The sequence below is a fragment of the Buteo buteo genome, chromosome 3 (assembly GCF_964188355.1).
Source record: "Buteo buteo chromosome 3, bButBut1.hap1.1, whole genome shotgun sequence".
Taxonomy (NCBI): Eukaryota; Metazoa; Chordata; class Aves; order Accipitriformes; family Accipitridae; genus Buteo; species Buteo buteo.
In genome coordinates, this window is record NC_134173.1 from 65634831 (window position 1) to 65652508 (window position 17678).

At 41.8% G+C, this 17678-nt stretch overlaps 1 protein-coding gene across 2 annotated transcripts; it reads right to left on the reverse strand.

Annotated features, from left to right (window-relative positions):
* DERL1 (derlin 1) lies at positions 1-17645 on the reverse strand. 2 transcript variants are annotated; one of them, XM_075023893.1, is made up of 8 exons: positions 17283-17645; positions 14899-15010; positions 11502-11566; positions 8641-8667; positions 6544-6639; positions 5825-5877; positions 4534-4644; positions 1-2720 (listed from the first exon to the last, which is right to left on the reverse strand). In XM_075023893.1, the coding sequence occupies exons 1-8, from the start codon at positions 17433-17435 to the stop codon at positions 2582-2584; spliced, it is 756 nt and encodes a 251-aa protein (XP_074879994.1). In that variant the 5' UTR covers positions 17436-17645; the 3' UTR covers positions 1-2581. The 2 variants fall into 2 exon arrangements, with proteins under 2 accessions (XP_074879994.1, XP_074879995.1); XM_075023894.1 differs by lacking the exon at positions 17283-17645 and adding an exon at positions 16746-17166.
* Between the last annotated feature and the right edge of the window lie 33 nt (positions 17646-17678).

Genomic DNA, 17678 nt, shown 5'->3' on the forward strand with positions numbered 1-17678 from the left:
CAGAGATTAAAACTTTAATTTAAAACTTTGCCAACAAAAATTGATTACAAAAAGGGAAATTATCTGTACAAAATAAGAAAGGAGGTACTCATTTAACACGAGACTGCCATTGTCAGTGTATGCTGCAGGACAAACAGTGCTTCAGGTCAAGTGACAAGTCAGAAACGAACAAACTGAGCTCGTCATATGGAATTCTGAAGTGAATTTTCCATAAACCAAAGTAAATTGACCTGAAGCAGCTCAAAAGCTAATCAAGACTTATCAGAAGTCTGTCTTCCTTGCAGACCCTTTCTTCTTCATTTAGAGAAGAAGGATGTACTGCAAAGCAAGACCCAGCGCAGTGCACTGGGCCAGGACAATGACTTTTGCCATGCTTCCTCCCACTCAAGCCTGCCTTCCTTCCGGCCTTCTGTACAAAGATGTTCTGCAATTTGAGTGTGCCAGGGTTTTAGCTGAGTCACAAACTATTGCATCTTCACTTAACAGTTAGGTCCTGACTCAAAAGACAAATGCTTTGGAGACAGTTATATTACTATGACTAAAAAGACCAGCTGCATCATGGCTCCTATAAAAATGATGGTTCTTAGACTTTTCAAGTTAGCATCAAGTAACAGCTGTCGGTCAATGATAGATTAATATTTACAACACTGCAGTCCTCTTTTCTACCTACCATTTTATACAAAGAAACAGACGAGCATCTTTAAAACTCATCACTGAGTAGACAAAAATGGCAGGTGATTTCTGAACTCCAAGTTCCTGTAAAACCTAAGCATACAATATGATCATTACCAGTTTCCTACATTTTTCCACAAGCCAAATCAACAGAATTGAGTTGCAGTGAAGAAGTGGAGCATGCGGGTTTTTTTTTCCAAGCAAGCCAGCTGAAAACTTCCAGTCTGGCTGCTTATTTTTCACCCAGTTTCACATCACGTAGTATTTACAAGTTTTTAAACCTTCAGAACCCAGGTTTAGTGAAGAAACAAAGTAGTAATAAAAATGTTTTGGCCCAGATTCACTTCACCTACTTATAGATACCTGAGATACCCAAGTTGGGGCAGAACAACTTTCTGTGCCCTACCTACCCAGTAAAACAACCAGACAAATGCTAAAGGGAAATTCAGTCAGAGACTTGAATCTCATCCTAGTGATGACGCTCTTTTCCTCCAACTATAAAACAAAAAGTGAGCAGCTATATTCCAACTTAGAAGTCTTGGTTAAGCTTAAGAGTAATTGCATTTCTAGCTGAAGTGTTGTCATTTACGTGACCCTAAGCCTTACCTTGCTCACTAGCAGCTCCCACCTAGGGCAGTCGGGGACAGCTACCTTTTAAGAATGCTATGAGACATGCATGAGTCCTCCTTACAGCTGGGAAAACTGAGATAAGTAAGAAGTTTGCTCAAGTCCATGCGGTGAGTCAGTAACAAGCTAGCATTACAACTTCCTGGATCTTAGCCCTATGCTCTGCCCAGGGGAACCCAGTACGAGGAAAACTACTGTACAGAATCATTCCCTTTTCCATGTCTAAAAATTTTACCAAAAAAGTACAGATACTAATAAACAGTGTACATAATTTCTTATTTGTCAATGAAAGAGTCCTGTATTAAAGCAATCTGTTCTATTGTATCTTGATTCTGGAAAAGTTTATTTCCAGCTTTGATTCTTTGATGTCTTAAAGCTTTTAAGAGAAAGTTGAAGATTCAGTTAACAAACATAATGCTGTAGTCAGTACCCTTTACATTAACCAGAATGATATGTTACATTTTCTAGTTTAAGTAGTATTTGTGCTACCCAATTTTGCAATCAAAATAGAAACCTTGAAGCCAAGAATCCACAGATCTCAGGGCCGGGGGTGGGGGGAGCCAGACAACTTCAGTTTAAATAGAGCAAGCCTTGTAATATGCCATGAAGAGTTCAGAGATTTCAATTCTGTGAATATCTGTTATTGCCTTTTCAGACGAAAGCCCTTTTATCCTTAGTCTTACACAGCCCACCCTGTCGCAGGTAGGACAAATGCTGCACGGCAAGAAAAAACTCCCCTCAAAACACAGCTTAATAATGGAAATGAAATATTTGCACTTTGCTTTATGAATGCAGCAGAGAGATATCACTTAAATAATGTTTCCAAAGACCCTGGGACTTAAGCACAGCTATGGAAAAAGTCAGCTTCCTAAACTCTGGGGTTAGTTTGATCCATCTGCCTCACACTGGATTCTTACCTTACCAGGGTCAACAAAGCTTTTGACATACGAGGCAAGACAGAACACCATTAGCTTGTTCCATCATATCACGGAACAAGACAGCATAATGGATGCCCGTTGCAACAGACAGACTATACTGTATAAAGAAGGCTTTTCTTAATGGCAGAATCAAATTGGACACTACTGGCTAACCTGGAGCAAGATCTACATTTTTCCCTTCTGGAGTTTTTAGTTTTCTCTTGAACCAGAAACATTCTTTCTAATCAGTTAAATCCAACAGTACTACAGAGAGCTCAGTTCTTAAGCATGCTTTGCACCAGGAAGGGTCGGTTCTACGTCCAATTAAAACCAAGGAGTTGCTGTTTTCCAAGGGCAGGAGTTCTTCACTGGTCACCTAGCCGGAAACCTTGGCCCCAGTTGTGTCTTCCACCACCCTGCTGATCTTCTGCAGCTCTTCTCATGCTAGCAGGTGGGACACCAAACCCCGACACTCCTCCTCTCCTATTTGGCAGCCAGCGGTACCTACAACAAGACAGAAAAGGAGAGTTTGAGAAACAGCTGTACCTTGGGGGTAAATGCCAGACTACTTTTCCATGTATCTCCTTTTAGCTGCTAGACTTTGCAATAAAACTGGCTTTTCACAGCAGTACTTCACAGAATTCTTTCCAAATCTAAGCCCTCAGCACACTGAGAAATGGGAATTCTGGGAAACTTCCATCTCTGGGAAATGGTTAGATCCAAAATCCAAACACAGGGAAAACCCCCACATGATAGGGGAATCTCATTGTTGAGAATAAATGCTGTGATACAAACTTAATTCCCCTAACTTCTCTCCCTTTTTTTCAGGGGAAATAATAAAAAAATCCAAATCACTTCTGAGCATCTCTCTTTCTTCAATAGTTTCAAAGGTCCTGTTATCACAGCATCTAACCATCTCACTGCTCTCCAAGTAAACATTCCTTAGGAACTGAGGACCAAAGAGACTAAGGCAAACAGGCTCAAGCAACTAGCTTGTCTGAAATCAAAGCTCAAGTGACCTGGTCAGAGCAAATCAGAGCTGTAAGACTTTATCATCCAACTTAGGCTACCATCTAAATAGAGTGATCTAAAATACAGCTGCTGCATTTTGCAAGGGATGCCATCAATGGAGAGTCATTTCAGCTCTACAGTAGTTACACCGAGCTCCTGCAAATCCCTTGATGAATTTGACAACTAAAATCTGAGGCCCAGACATAAAACCCAGGTTCCTTTCTGCAAGAAAAATGATTCTGTATAGAAAAAAGTTCTTTGTTATTACATTTAAGGTATCTGTAAAGTCATTACAGCAGCTTTTTTTGAACAAAACATTACAGTGCAAAGGCAGAATTTATCCCTTTGTAGAGCTGTTTGCAGTACTTCTGTTCCTATTTCTCAAATATAGAGAAAAATTAAATACACATGAGAGGAATCAAGAGAATTGCACATAACCAACAAGATTGATGGCAGTTTCAGAGCTGTTATTACCTTGAAAGACATTTTAAAAAAACATTTTGTCTTCTTATCTTTATGGAAAATTATGATAACCAGAAAGGCTTGCAAACACAAAAGTAGAATATAAAGCTTCCCTACTCATTAAAACTTGTACAGAAAGTATAACTGTAATTCAACTTTGCATCTTCTAATTAACAGTTTATGCTATAAAAAGGGTTAACTGAGTTGCTAAAGTTTGGTACAGAAGTAATATTTACAACCCAAAAGGATGAGGACAAGGGCAACTTAAGCTACAAACTTTGGCTTCTGATCGTAGTATTTCAATGCCAAAACAATGAACAGATCACAAGAAAAAGCACTTCAGAAACCAAGACGTGCAGTCTCAGTCAAGGTGACTGGTACAGACTGGAAAGCAGAATACATATTATAGTCCTGAACAAGTCTACAACTGACTCTTACTATTGTTACAGGTTGCTGAACTGGTAGCTACTGTAATGACACATAGAAGTACAGATAAAAGATCATTTACAGGAGAAAAAATTTTTTTTTTATACTATCTGATGTTTGTTAGGGAGTTCTCTTTACTACAGCTCAATTCACTAGCAGAACAATGACTTTTACTCTCACTCTTAAGAGTGGGTAAAGAACACAAGCCATCCTAAGGCTAACAAAGAACTCTCACATGGGCCATTTACAAGAAACTCAACATTTTTGATGACTCAGCAGCACAGTCAATATCATAGTCTGAAGCTGGTTGATTTAGCAAAGTATTTTACACCTTACAATCTCAGCAGATATATGTCTGATGAACAATACAGAAAATTCGACCAAACAAACAGTGAGCTAAAGAATAAAGCCAGCTTACAGGAACTGAGGTGTGGACAGAAAATTCCTTCCTCCCAAATCCATTGGATATTTAAACATTAAGAAGAAATACAGGTGTCCAACCAGATTTCCTATCAGCTCATTGATGACCCTGCAAGGCAAAACAACAAGAATTGTTTATTTTCAGAGAAGACAGCATGTGAAACAAGTGACCATCTTCTGCCAGTTACTACTGTTATCTGCCACAGGCATTGCCAGAGCCATGAGCCACAGAAAACTTCCCTTCCCTCAGCATTTTGCAGCCACTTCTTTAGAAGGGCCAATCTTCAGTGCCAAGACATCAACAGGCTGTTCCACCCTCCCCTCTAAGCCTGCTCTACAGTCGGTACTGAAAATGCAATTAAATACTTGTTTACATCAGGGAATTAGACCGTACAGCTATTAGTGTCTAAAATAATAGTTTGCGGAGCTTGAGAAGTTACTGCTGTTTTCACTGGACTTTCACTGGACAACCTGTCTCCTGCTGTACTGAACTGTTTTGTTCCCAATTTTGCAAAAACACTGCTGAATGGAGGCCCTTGAATATCTTCTGTCATGCATAGAAACAGCAGGTATCTAACAGCAAGCAGTTTTCTCAAGTGACAGATGAGTCAGTAGGAGGCACAGTGAGAAAAGGGCATTTGGTTTTGCTGTACTATCTCCTCCTTTTATAAATCAACCACATAATTTGTTGTTGTCACTAATTGTGTTACAGCGGCACCAAGAGGCCCCAATCAATGCAGGGCACTAATGAGAAAGACTGTGCATAGAGATTTCTGCAACACAGAGTTTAGTCAAAGAAACCCAGAACAGACCAATGAATTCAGCAAGTGCTAAGATGGCACTCCACGGGCTTGTTATTGCCATTTTCCCTTGCTTCACAAGCTGAAAAAAGCATCACGTTGGGCAAGACTGTGAGGCAAAGAAGTAACAGCACTATCAGAGTCAAGCTAAATTTGTTTCTAAAACCAGTAATGATGGCTGGTCATATGAGATGACATCTTTCTTTACCGTGCAGTACTCTTCTAGTAAGAAAAAGGCCTAATGCACAGATTTACTAGAAAAATAAACCAAATTCTTATTACTTCCCCCTCACCTACTTTCTCTAGTTCTTACATGCACATCTCCTCTTTGCTTTTATCTTAAATGACCACCATGTGACACCGAGCATTATCAGTCAGATTGTACAGGTTTAAGCCTCTTATTTTAATATTGCTTCTAAATTCATCAGTAAGTTCAATAGCTGTAAAAGCTTTCATAACTTTAAATTGGCCATATAAGTAAATACGTACGATCCACCAATGATGTAGTTGAATCCCAGAATAACCCATGGAAGGTAACAGGCCTGAAAAAGAACACAATGTAGACAGAGAAGTTGTGAGTACAAATTAAGGACATAAACCTGCTCAACTTCCCAATGCACTAATAAGCATGGTTATAATCTCAACGTTTTAGGCATTACACAAATCCCAATACATTAACTTAAGCAGATTCTACCTAACAAGGTAGGATACTCCAACCTGAGTGATTACTGACATTTTTAGACAAATCATACTCATTTAACATTATAAGCAGATGCATCTTTTGCACTCTATGTTCCACAGCAAGCTTACATGTGAAACAAAGTCCTAATATTTCTGATATTTAAAAGGTCTGGAAACAATGACCAAAAGAGTTTTCACTACAAGATCTGGCAGAAACAGATGAGGTTGCACAGGGAAGAACAATTTAAAATACCAACATTTTGTCACTACATTCAGCTTATATCCAGGTTAATGTTTATCAGGAATTTTATTCCTCTTTTCAGACTGATGAATTTCAGTTGTCAGTACATCTTTTCAGTAAAGCCATACTGAGTGACACTGTATGGAAGACCATGAAGACATTTGTCTTTGCTGCATCTCAAGGAGTACATAGCTATGACATCTTTAATAAGAGAAAATATTTATATTTTGCCCCCTTCATGTGTGTCTCCTGGTCAGAAACCTTTTCAGTATCCTGTCTGACATACCTTAAATCTTGTTCCAAACCAAAATGATACAATCATGTCTCTGTTCAGCTGGGCCCACACATAAAGTACTGACATGATGAGTGGAATCATCAGCAACTGCAATGTTTAAAAAATAATAATAAAAAAAGTTACCATCACTTTTACAGAAGCCCAAGAAACTTAAACAGGCAGCAGGAGCTAAAAGCTTCAAAAATGGCTTGTAAGCATGATACGTCAGCAAAATCTTTAAAGTTTGCCCCAGAATCTTTGCCGTCATATGTCATGGATCTGTTCAAAAGCTATTGAGAAAACTAAGCAGAAGAACCTACTTGGTCATTCTCTCTTGCAAGACCATGCCAAAGCACAGAGCTCCAACTTGCACCAAGTGAAAGAGCAGCTGTGGTGAACTCCTCTGCTCCCAGCTGCTTAGTAGCACACCTACAGCAGAGTCGGCGACATATTTGTGCCACAATCATTTCCATTCACAACCCAAGGAACTAACCCAAACACACTCATCTGGGCCTAAGCTAATAGGCCAGATGAAGTGTTACACCACTGAATTGCCAGCTATGTCCCCCTCAGAGCACCACAGCGGGAAGGTGCACCAGTAAATCACCATTTCAGAGTATCACAGCCAGCCTTGGCTAAGCCACCTTGGTAGAGCTCAGTTAACCTGTGCTCCATGCCAGCAGATACGACTGTTTCAAATACCTCCTTACTGTGACTCAATATTAGCTGATTGGACTATTTCTGGTGAAACAAATGTAAAGCACTATTTTAGCTATCTGCTGATTTCTGAGCTGAAGACAGACCGTGCCAGCAACATTTCCATCAACTGGTTTAACACTATGAACCAGCTCGTGTGTTTGGAAGAGAGGTTAAAACTCATCCCTTCGGGGTTGCTGCTATTCAACAGGTTCCACATTAAAGCTGGTACATTGGCATCAGTCTGGCCTTCCCAAAGACCCACAGAGTACCAACAGTCTGACTCTTCACACAAGCACCTTAAGGTCTTTATTAGAACCATTTTTATTTTTACTGGAAAAACAAATACCTAATTTCTGAAAGTATTTGACATGAGAATAGAAGCCCAGCTATCCTACTCTATCTTCTCACTTTCAAGCAAGCCACTCAACACAAAGAAAAAAACATTTCTAAGAAAAACACATTTGTACATCAAACAACTGATTCTCTTTTAAGCAATACTTTGTATGCAGATATAAAACCATTTTAAGCACCTTTTTAAAAAGATACAAATCGACACAATCTGTCTAAAATTCATACAATGTATGGGTGACTCCAGCATGCTTTTGAAGAATTTTGTGGTGTCTTGCTCACAGCAAAAGAAGTTTAAGTGTAGTTATGGACAGCCCTTAACAGAACTCAATCCTGACTGCAGATGCATGATCTCTATTTTTGTCTACCAAGGGAGCCTGATAAGTGATCTAATAAACGCTAAGATAATATTGTACAGAATATTAGAGATATTGGTGCAGGCTTTGGGTGACAGGGACAGAATAAGATGAGGAGAGAACAGCAGAGGCAGGCCGAAGTTATGTAGTTATCTGATACTCTGTTGTGTCCAAGAAACACTCCCACATTTCCCCCCTTAATATTTGGGGAGATAAGAACTACCCCATTGAAACTGGTTCTTTAGACCACTATTTTCATCATTCTTGTGAGGATTTTTCACTTCACAGTTCTGATCTGAAGCCACATTTTTCACAAAAAGATATTCTGTTGGCAAGTAAAAGGTACACTAAATTTGAAAGAATTCATTTTTAGATAAAAAAGTAAGAATGCAGATCCACGTTCATTAGAAGAAACAGTGCATAGGTGACATCTTGTGTCCAATTTAGTAAAAGGCTGAACACTTCCTGACTGCACAAAGAGCAAATTTTCACTCCTTGACTCCCTAACTAGGTTAGGAGTGGCAGTCAGATACAGGCTTGTGATGTTGGCTGAGGCTAATACACACACAGCAGTCCATTTTTATATAAACTAAACCAGCCTAGCTTAACTATGTTCTGCAGTTATGTTGATAATGCTCTCTATAAAGTCATTAAGTAGTCAGAAAGTTCCATAAGATTATTATTTAAGAAACTGCACTGCACTTACCTGCATGTCCATTGCCAAGCCAGTTATCTGTCATTGCACCATTAAGGAAAACACAGCAAAACTTGATAGACTAGAATAACAAAAAGAAGCTGCATACACACAGAACACACATGCAAAGGCCTTTAATGTTTAAAATTAAAACAGGGTTCCTGTGTAGTATTAAGTTAACCACTGGAAAAAATGAAAAATGTCCAGTGATCTAGAGACTTACACACTTAGTTTCAATGATTGTTTTTCAGTAGCCTTTCAAGCCACCACCTCAAGTCATCACCCCAAAGGCTGACAGATGCACTGGCCTTCCCTCCATAATGAAACTGGCATAAAAGCATATTACAAGTTCAACAGCTGGATTCATTCATTAGGTTTCTAAAGACTAAAATGTTGGTTTTCTAACTAAAGAAATACCAGATCATAAAAAACCACCAATATATTGCCACTGAGTCATAGAAAATAAATAATTTCTTGAAATGCATCAATGCAGGCTTTTAATACTACTCTCCTACCTTGGAACCCAAAGGATCTACTTGCTGTGGCAACTGCTGAGCAGAAACAATTGCTGAAGAGTTTTGCTATGATCAGAATGCTTTTAACAGTTCATGAACGTGTATAAAATGGCACCAAGCATTTTCCCAGATCGTGCATCCAGGTTGCTCCTTACATCATATAGGGAACACGCAACTGGAAGCTTTTAAATAACCAGTTTGAAAGTAAGTCACAATCAGATTCATCTAATAGCTCACAGCCAACAGCCTGCAACCACAATGAAGCTGACGGTTTTCTTAACAACGTAACTAAACACACATCGCTTTCCTAGTTACTGCTGTGGTTCAGCAGGACTAGCAGGAATAGCAATTCCCTCCATACAGTGGAATGCAACTAGAGATAGTTAATCTATTGATAAAGGCAACAGCATTTCTACACGCTAGCTCTCCTGGCTGTATCTGGTTCACACTGATGTCACCACTCCCTTTTTTCCACATGCCGTGCCACTGCAAATTGCTACAAGGAGGTACAAACAGCACAGACAGCATGGGAGCATCTCCAAGGATGGAGATTCCACAACCTCTCTTGGCAAGCCATGCCAGTGTTTTACTGCCCTTACAGTAAAAAATGGTCTTTCTTATGTTTAAATGGAATTTTCTGTGCTTCATTTTGTGCCTGTTCTCTCGTCCCACCACTAGGCACCAGTGAGAGAAGCCTGGCTCCATTTCCTTTACTCCCTCCCCCATCAAGTATTTATCCACTTGGATACTGTGTCCAGCTCTGGGGCCCCCAACATAAGACAGACATGGACCTGTTGTAGCAGGTCCAGAGGAAGGCCGTGAAAATGCTCAGAGGGCTGGAACTCCTCTCCTATGCAGAAAGTCTCAGAGAGTTGGGGTTGTTCAGCCTGGAGAAGAGAAGGCTCCAGGCAGACCTTACTGTGGCCTTCCAATATTTCAAGGGGGCTTACAAGAAAGACGGGGACAAACTTTTTAGTAGGGCCTGTTGCAATAGGACAAGGGGTAATGCTTTTAAACTGAAAGAGGGTAGATTCAGACTAGGTATAAGGAAGACATTTTTTACAATGAGGGTGGTGAAACACTGCAACAGGTTATCCAGACAGGTGGTAGACGCCCCATCCCTGGAAATATTCAAGGTCAGCTTGGACGGGGCTCTGAGCAGCCTGATGGTGTTGAAAATGTCCCTGCTCATTGCAGGGGGGTTGGACTAGATGACCTCTCAAGGTCCCTTCCAACCCAAACTACTCTATGATTCTATGATAAAACACCCCTGAGCCTCCTGTTCTCCAGGCTGCACAATCCCAGCTCTCTCAGCTTCTCCTCATGTGACAGATGCTTCAACCCTTTAACAATCTTCGTGACCCTTCACTGGACTCACTCCAGCATGTCCATGTCTCTCTTGTACTTGGGAACCTGGAGCTGGATGCAGCCCCCCATATGTCTCAAGGGCTGAGCAGAGAGAAGTAATGACCTTCCTCAACCTGCTGGCAATGCTCTGCCTAATGCAGCCCAGGAGGCCGGTGGCCACCTTTGCCGCAAAGACACATTGCTGGCTCATGGTCAACCTGGTGTCCAGCAGGACCCCCAGGGCCTTTTCTGCCAAGATGCTTTGCAGAATGTTAGTCCCCAGCCTGTCCTGGTGCCTGAGGCTGTTCCTCCCCAGGGGCAGGACTCTGCACTTCCCTTTGCTGAGCTTCATGAGATTCCTGACCAGCACATTTCTCCAGCCTCTAAAGATCCCTCTGAATGGCAGCACAACCACCTGGTCTATCAACAGCTCCTCCCAGTTTTGTATCCGAGACCTAAAAGAAAAATCAGGTAGAACAGCACAGCTCATGGAAAAACTGTTTCCCAACATTCTCAAACCAACAAGCCCAGCTTCTTGGAAGTTGGCTCAGTGCAGATATCACAACACTGCTTTCACAGACTCAGCTGACTTGTGCCCAGCAGGTAAAGGATCTCTCCACAAGGTACATGAACTTCCAACTCAGGGAATGGCAGAGATCAGACACATTTGCACATGGCAGCTTAAACACCCTAAATTCACTCTTCGCCTACATGGCAATCCATGGAAGTGCCCAAGTGAAGCAATACAGCAAACACCACGGAAGCTCACACAGCACAAACTGAGCTTTATGTAAGCAGAAATCTAGTCCCCACATTACATACTTGTATTAGCACATTTATGAGTATTCTCCCTGCAAGCCAATTGCTACCTTTCCAGGAAGATTAAAAACTCACCTGTGAACATTTGCTACATTTTTAAACTGTTAGTTGCTAAAACCTGGTCTTTGAACATATTTCAAACAGAAACAGGAGAATGAAAATATAAAAGTTTGATGATGAGCAGAAGGATACAACAATGCAGATCCAGTTAAACAGGAGCATAAACATGTAATCTGCTGGCCTTCCATCAAAAGCCCCTGTAAATATAAAGTATTATTAGGAAAGGTACTGAAATCTTGGTAAGAAATTAAGACTTTTTTTTTTAACTTTGGGGAGTCTAAGAAAAGCTCAGCTAATAACAGCGGTCTTACATGCAGTCTGTGGTTTATGATTTTTAATTTTAAAAAGCCCTATAATAGAACAACCTACAGACCAAAAAATAAGACATTCAGCCTACTGCATTAAGTGCACAAACAGCATCTCTACTTAAAAAAGAACACATTTTAACTCTGGAGATATATGGTTTTAACTTCATAAGACTTCAAAACGGAGTTGGACCCTGCCCTTCACAAGAAACTGCCAGTCAGAAGCACACAATAAAGAAATACACTTGCACAGCAAAAGCAGAGACATCAGGTTTAATGATCGAGTCATGTGAAAACCAGTCCTTACTTAGGCAAATTGCATCCTCTTTGCATCATCTAGTCAGACTCAAGAGATACAATAGTTTTTACACTCCAGAAAAATTAACATAAGTGACAAGGAGGGTACACGTGTATAGCGCATTCTGTTCCTTCTTCTAAGCTGAACTGCTTGCCTAATTTCCCATTTCAAACGTGTCAATTTTTTTCAGGACAGTGGAAACAAAAATAGGGTAACATTCCGTGCCAGTCATACGAAATGAAATTATATTTAGACGCCCAGTTGAGTTTGGGACCTGGCAGAGAGAAGGGTTAAAAAAAAAACAAACTAACAACTCCTTGCAACCATGAAAATCACAAGCCCTCTCTCTTGCAAACTGTGGCAAAAGGCTGACACGGACCTTGGCATTTAAGCAAGACTCCTGTCAACTTTCATATAGCTCCATAAAGGCAAGGAAAGCCTGAGAATATTGCTGAAACACTCCCAAACCACACAGTGACAAACACAGAGCGCCACAAACAAGCTAAATTACATGCTAATAATTAAACATCAAAATGCCTAGAAAGAAGGCGACTGCTTAACGTTAGCACTATTTGGCTTCCTACAACTACTTTACACGTCCCCAGAAATGTAAAGAAAGAAAATCTATTTTTAAGCATTAGCTTGTTAGAGTAACTAGAGTAACTCAGCCTATGTAAAACAAAATTGATATTTCAGTCAGTTAAGTTTATTATTTAAGTTCAACCATGCAAGTTACATGACAGGGGGAAAAAAAAAGATACAAACCAAACCCCAACTGTGAAAAAAATCTTTTGGAAGGTTTTAAAGTTGGAGAACTGCATAAACTGGAGTTCTCTCCTTACTGTTGCCATACAACAAATAGAAACAAATAAAGAGAGGAAGTTTACTAAACCTGTAGAAACTCCAGCACAGGAATTCCTCCAGAATATGAAGAAATCAAAGCAAATATTATTCCCTTAAAGTTTTTCACTTCTTGTTATCTAGGAGGTTACCAACAAGAATATTAGACAAACTATTTAAGTTGACTTTCCAATTAATATTTAAGAAAACTGAGCTACAGACTGCCAAAAAGCTCAGCACAGGGGCGAGGTGAACTCTAGCCCACTTGGTCCTCCAGTAGGGCCCCAGGTATGTCCAGTCATTGGGGAAGAGCTGCAGACTCATAATCTCATCATTCATACTGCTGGGGAGCGAACTCTGCATATTCTGCTTTCTTCGTATTTGTTATGTTGTTCTCCAATAGAAACAAAACAAAACCACATCAATCTCCTTTTCCTTAGGAAGCTAGAGGTCAGCTTGTTAGGAAAGCACAAGCACAGTACAAAACCACATGCATATTTCTGACGGCTAAATTTGAAGCTAGAATGCAACACCAGTGTATGCTCAAAAACCACGTACAACCCTGAAAATAGAATTTTCACTTCCTCAGTTTCACAGACCAAAGAAGGCATAGACCTATGCTAATCTCCACCTGTAAACATATTGCCAGCAACTTCTACACTTTCTGCTTTCAGACAGATTCAAGCCTTTTTCATAGCAAGGATGGACTGACCTAACAAAGAACTTCATTTACACCCAGAAAAATTACTGTAATATAAAAGAAATGCATTGATTCAAACAACACAGCTGACTTCCCAGTTTCAAAATCCAGATGCGTTGTACAGCAGAAATATAAATTTATTTCCTTCCATGAGACTTCTGACACATCACAGACAACTAGAGCATTCTCCAAGTATATGTACAAGCAGTGATGTCTTATAATTTGCATATTAGTATATCAGGAACTCTTAATACACATAGCTTTGCACAGCAGAATGTCATAACTGCCAGTACTCTCACGTGTTCATTATCTACTGCAGAAAGGCTCAAAGAGAAGGAGGAACTGTTTCTAGCTATTAAACTACTACTAACTTTCACTAATAAAACAATCAGATATAATCTGGCACCACGCCTCCCTTTCCCTGCTACTCTTCTTACAATTTAAAAAGGATTCCACAATACTCTCTGGATGACAGGTTTACCAGGGATCTCTTCTCTGCCATGGGACTTCCCTGCAACGCATTTCCGCTTACACCATCAGTTCTGAGACTCCATTAGAACTACACTGAAATTCTTGTTCATAAATGCTTTCAGGAGGAGCTCAGCTTTGCAAATACTTTAATTACTTACTTCAATTGGAACAATTTTTGCCTAGCTTTAATAAACTGTGCAATGCAAATCAAAACCAGTTTTGAAGCTACCCTGTAATGACAATCTTTTTTGAGATAAACGATCCATTATCTGATCTCCTTTCTTCCACTCGTAATTTTTCCCCCTAACTGGAAATCCAACTAGTTCCTTAACTTTTTCACATTTCTATTTGACAGAAGGGTACACTTCATTTGTAAAAGGTATCTCTCAATTCAACATAACCAACAGAATAACATAGGTAAGCATCATTGCCTTTTAAAAAGAAAAAGAAAAGCTGACATTGTTATTTTCTTAGATATTCGTTGGAAAGTCAACTTAAATAGTTGATGGATATACCCATTATTACATATGCTCTATCATCCTTCCGTGTTAAAGGACATCAGACAAGAAAACAGAGGTAACATTATCTTTTAGTCTCTATCCCTCATCTCCTGAAATCCAACAACTAAAAGCACCAGGCTCTCCTATTGAAAGAAGTATCAAGTTCAGATCCTAAATTAACAGGCTCCCTGCTGATGGGAAGGAACCCATCACAGAAAATCAGTTTTCAATGCAGTTTCCCATTGACCAACATAAGCGGGTACAGAGATGAGCCATCTTTCTCACGATTCTGTCTGAATCAGCCACAACCCCATCACCACAAGCATTCCCAACAGAAGCTGTATCTGACAACGCGTAGTCTCTATAAACTCCAGGCAGAATTCACCATATGCATACAATTTAACGGATAACATACCTGTTTCTAATCGTGATGAATATTGATACAAGAAATACAAATTCACCAGGTAGAGAAATCCCGTGCCAGGTCCCACTGGGAAGAAAAAAGTTGCAGTTATCGGCCGCCAGATCTGTCCAAATCAAAAGAGAAAGATATATTTATATACTGTAGAATTAACTCATATGTATAGGTTTTCTGTTTTCATTCATTATTGTCCTGGTTTCAGCTGGGATAGAGTTAATTTCCTTTCTAGTAGGTGGTATAGTGTTATGTTCTGTGTTCAGTATGAGAAGAATGTTGATAACACACTGATGTTTTCAGTTGTTGCTAAGTAGTGTTTACACTAAGTCAAGGATTTTTCAGCTTCTCATGCCCAGCCAGCAAGAAGGCTGGAGAGGTACAAGAAGTTGGGAGGGGACACAGCCAGGACAGCTGACCCAAACTGGCCAAAAGGATATTCCATACCATGTGACGTCATGCCCAGTATATAAACTGGGGGGAGTTGGCCTGGGGGGATTGCTGCTCAGGAACTAACTGGGCATCAGTCAGTGAGTGGTGAGCAATGGCATTGTGCATCACTTCTTTTGTATATTCCAATCCTTTTATTATTATTGTCATTTTATTATTGTTATTATTATCATCATTAGTTTCTTCCTTTCTATTCTATTAAACTGTCTTTATCTCAACCCACAAGTTTTACCTTTTTCCTTCTGATTCTCTCCCCCATCCCACTGGGTGGCGGGGGGAGTGAGTGAGCGGCTGTGTGGTGCTTAGTTACTGGCTGGGGTTAAACCACGACAGTTATCAATTACTTGGAAGATCCAGGAGGAGATTAAAAATAGCCCAAGTATCAGTTACTCCTGCTTCAGCAGCTTTTACATTTTGTTTTTTTAAATCTGAGAAGCAAAGCTATTAAGATTACAACAGAAATCACATACAACTTCCCAGATCGCTTCCATCGCGTCTTTGCAGTATTGAGCCTTCATTGCAGTGCAAAAGGGATATGCTTGCAAGGATGCCACCCTGTTTTAAAAGCACCCATACAGAACCCATTCTTACCTGTTGTACAGAGGCCAAGGAATTCACGTAATGGCCTTTAGCGTACCATTCGAGACAGCACACACTGCTCTGAGCATTCTGCACCTGCCTTAGAGAGTCTCCCAACTACCAATATTGGGCACAGCCAACTGCATGGCAGCATGTAGCAAGGACAGAAAATATCTGGCCATTAATGAATGAGCTCTTTTAACTGGAAACATTTACAAATAGAGTATTGGGATCCTGAACATCACCATTCCAGAAGGAATAACAGAACTAGAGGAAAAAACAAGTCATTTAAGCTACTAAATTTTGGGGACAATACTTGAAACAAACTACAGATAGAGCCATCTTTTTATCTTTTTTGCACTTAGTCTTTTTCACTGAAGATACAATGAACACATATAATAGCAATTGAAAGGTTGGGATCTTTTCCCTTTCTTCCCTTTCATTTTCAGTTCATCCAAGGGGCACTCTCCCTCTACACACCTGCATACCAAAACACTGAACCTCTAACCTCGCAATGCAAGGAAAAGGACTATGTCCAGTTTGTGAACACTGCTAATGCATCCAGAAACACTGTACATCTGAAACCTCAGTACTTGAGTTGTTAGTTTATGTCAACCATAGCCAGGCACAGAAGCTGACAATCCCAAACACAAGTTTTTTCAAATTCCAAGCAAGAAGGTGCAAAAGATGCACTTCTTTAGCTCTGCCTCAGTATCTCCAGAGCCACCTGCAGTTTAGGACAGTTGCAGACCTGCCTGTGACCCCTGTTCCCAAAGTCACGCTCACACAATCACACAGCAAGAGGCTGGGCAACTCACCTGAAGTCACAGGCACAGGTTTTATGATCACCGAGTGCCTTAGCACACCAACCGGTGCCAGCCAGAACAGCTCCCCCAGAAAACGTAGGAAAATAAACACCCCAGAACGAGACGCAAAACGAACTACAGGGCCCGTCAAGGCCCACAGCCCTCCTTGCCTCACCCAGGGGCCCCAGCAGGGCCAGGCACCGCAGCCTGTGTCACCTTGGTCGGGGGCCCGGGGCCTGCGGGGGCACAGCACTGGCTAAACCCTGGGCCCAGCTGACAGGCCTCACACCGGTTAAGCAGGAAGGCAGGCCCGGCTTCTCGCCGGAGGTGATCTGGGTCACTCCTAAGGGCCGCCTCGGTGCGCGGTTCCCTCCCAACGCGGCCGCGGAGGCCGGGGGAAGGGGGACAGCCCCCAGCCCCGCAGCCCCCAGCCCCGCAGGCCGGCCTGCCGCTCACTACAACTCCCAGAATGCCGAGCGCGCCCCGGACTGGGCTCCCTTATGGCGCGGGCGCCGCAGGGCACGCCGGGACTAGTAGTGCGGCCCGTACCTGGAAGCGGTTAATGAAGGCGTCGGGCCAGAGGAAGAGGTAGACGGGGCTGACGAGGCCCAGCTTGCCGATGAGCGGCACCGCGATGGAGCCGGCGAACCAGTAGCGGGTGATGAGCGGGATGCTCCGGAACCAGTCCCCCAGGTCCGACATGTCGCGGCCGCCGCCGAGGCCTCGCTACTAACCGGCCGCTGAGGGAGGGAAGAAGCGAGAGCCCAGCCGCTGAGGGAGAGGCGAGGGCCCGGCCGCGCTCCACCCGCTGGTCCCGCCACCGCCCCGGGCAGGGAGGGGAATCCCGAGCCCGACGTGGCGCCGTCGAATTCGGTCGAGCCGCCGCGACTTCCGGCCCCGCCCCCTCGGCTGCCGGGGCTACGGCAGCGCCGGAAGTCCCGCCTC

Excerpts from the sequence above, each read along its gene's own strand:
- DERL1 (XM_075023893.1), bottom strand. The coding sequence starts at position 17,435 with ATGTCGGACCTGGGGGACTGGTTCCGGAGCATCCCGCTCATCACCCGC. Across the intron at positions 6,640-8,640 it reads GCTTGGCAATGGACATGCAG|TTGCTGATGATTCCACTCAT; the intron begins GTAAGTGCAGTG and ends TAAACATTGCAG. Across the intron at positions 5,878-6,543 it reads GGTTTGGAACAAGATTTAAG|GCCTGTTACCTTCCATGGGT; the intron begins GTATGTCAGACA and ends GTTCTTTTTCAG.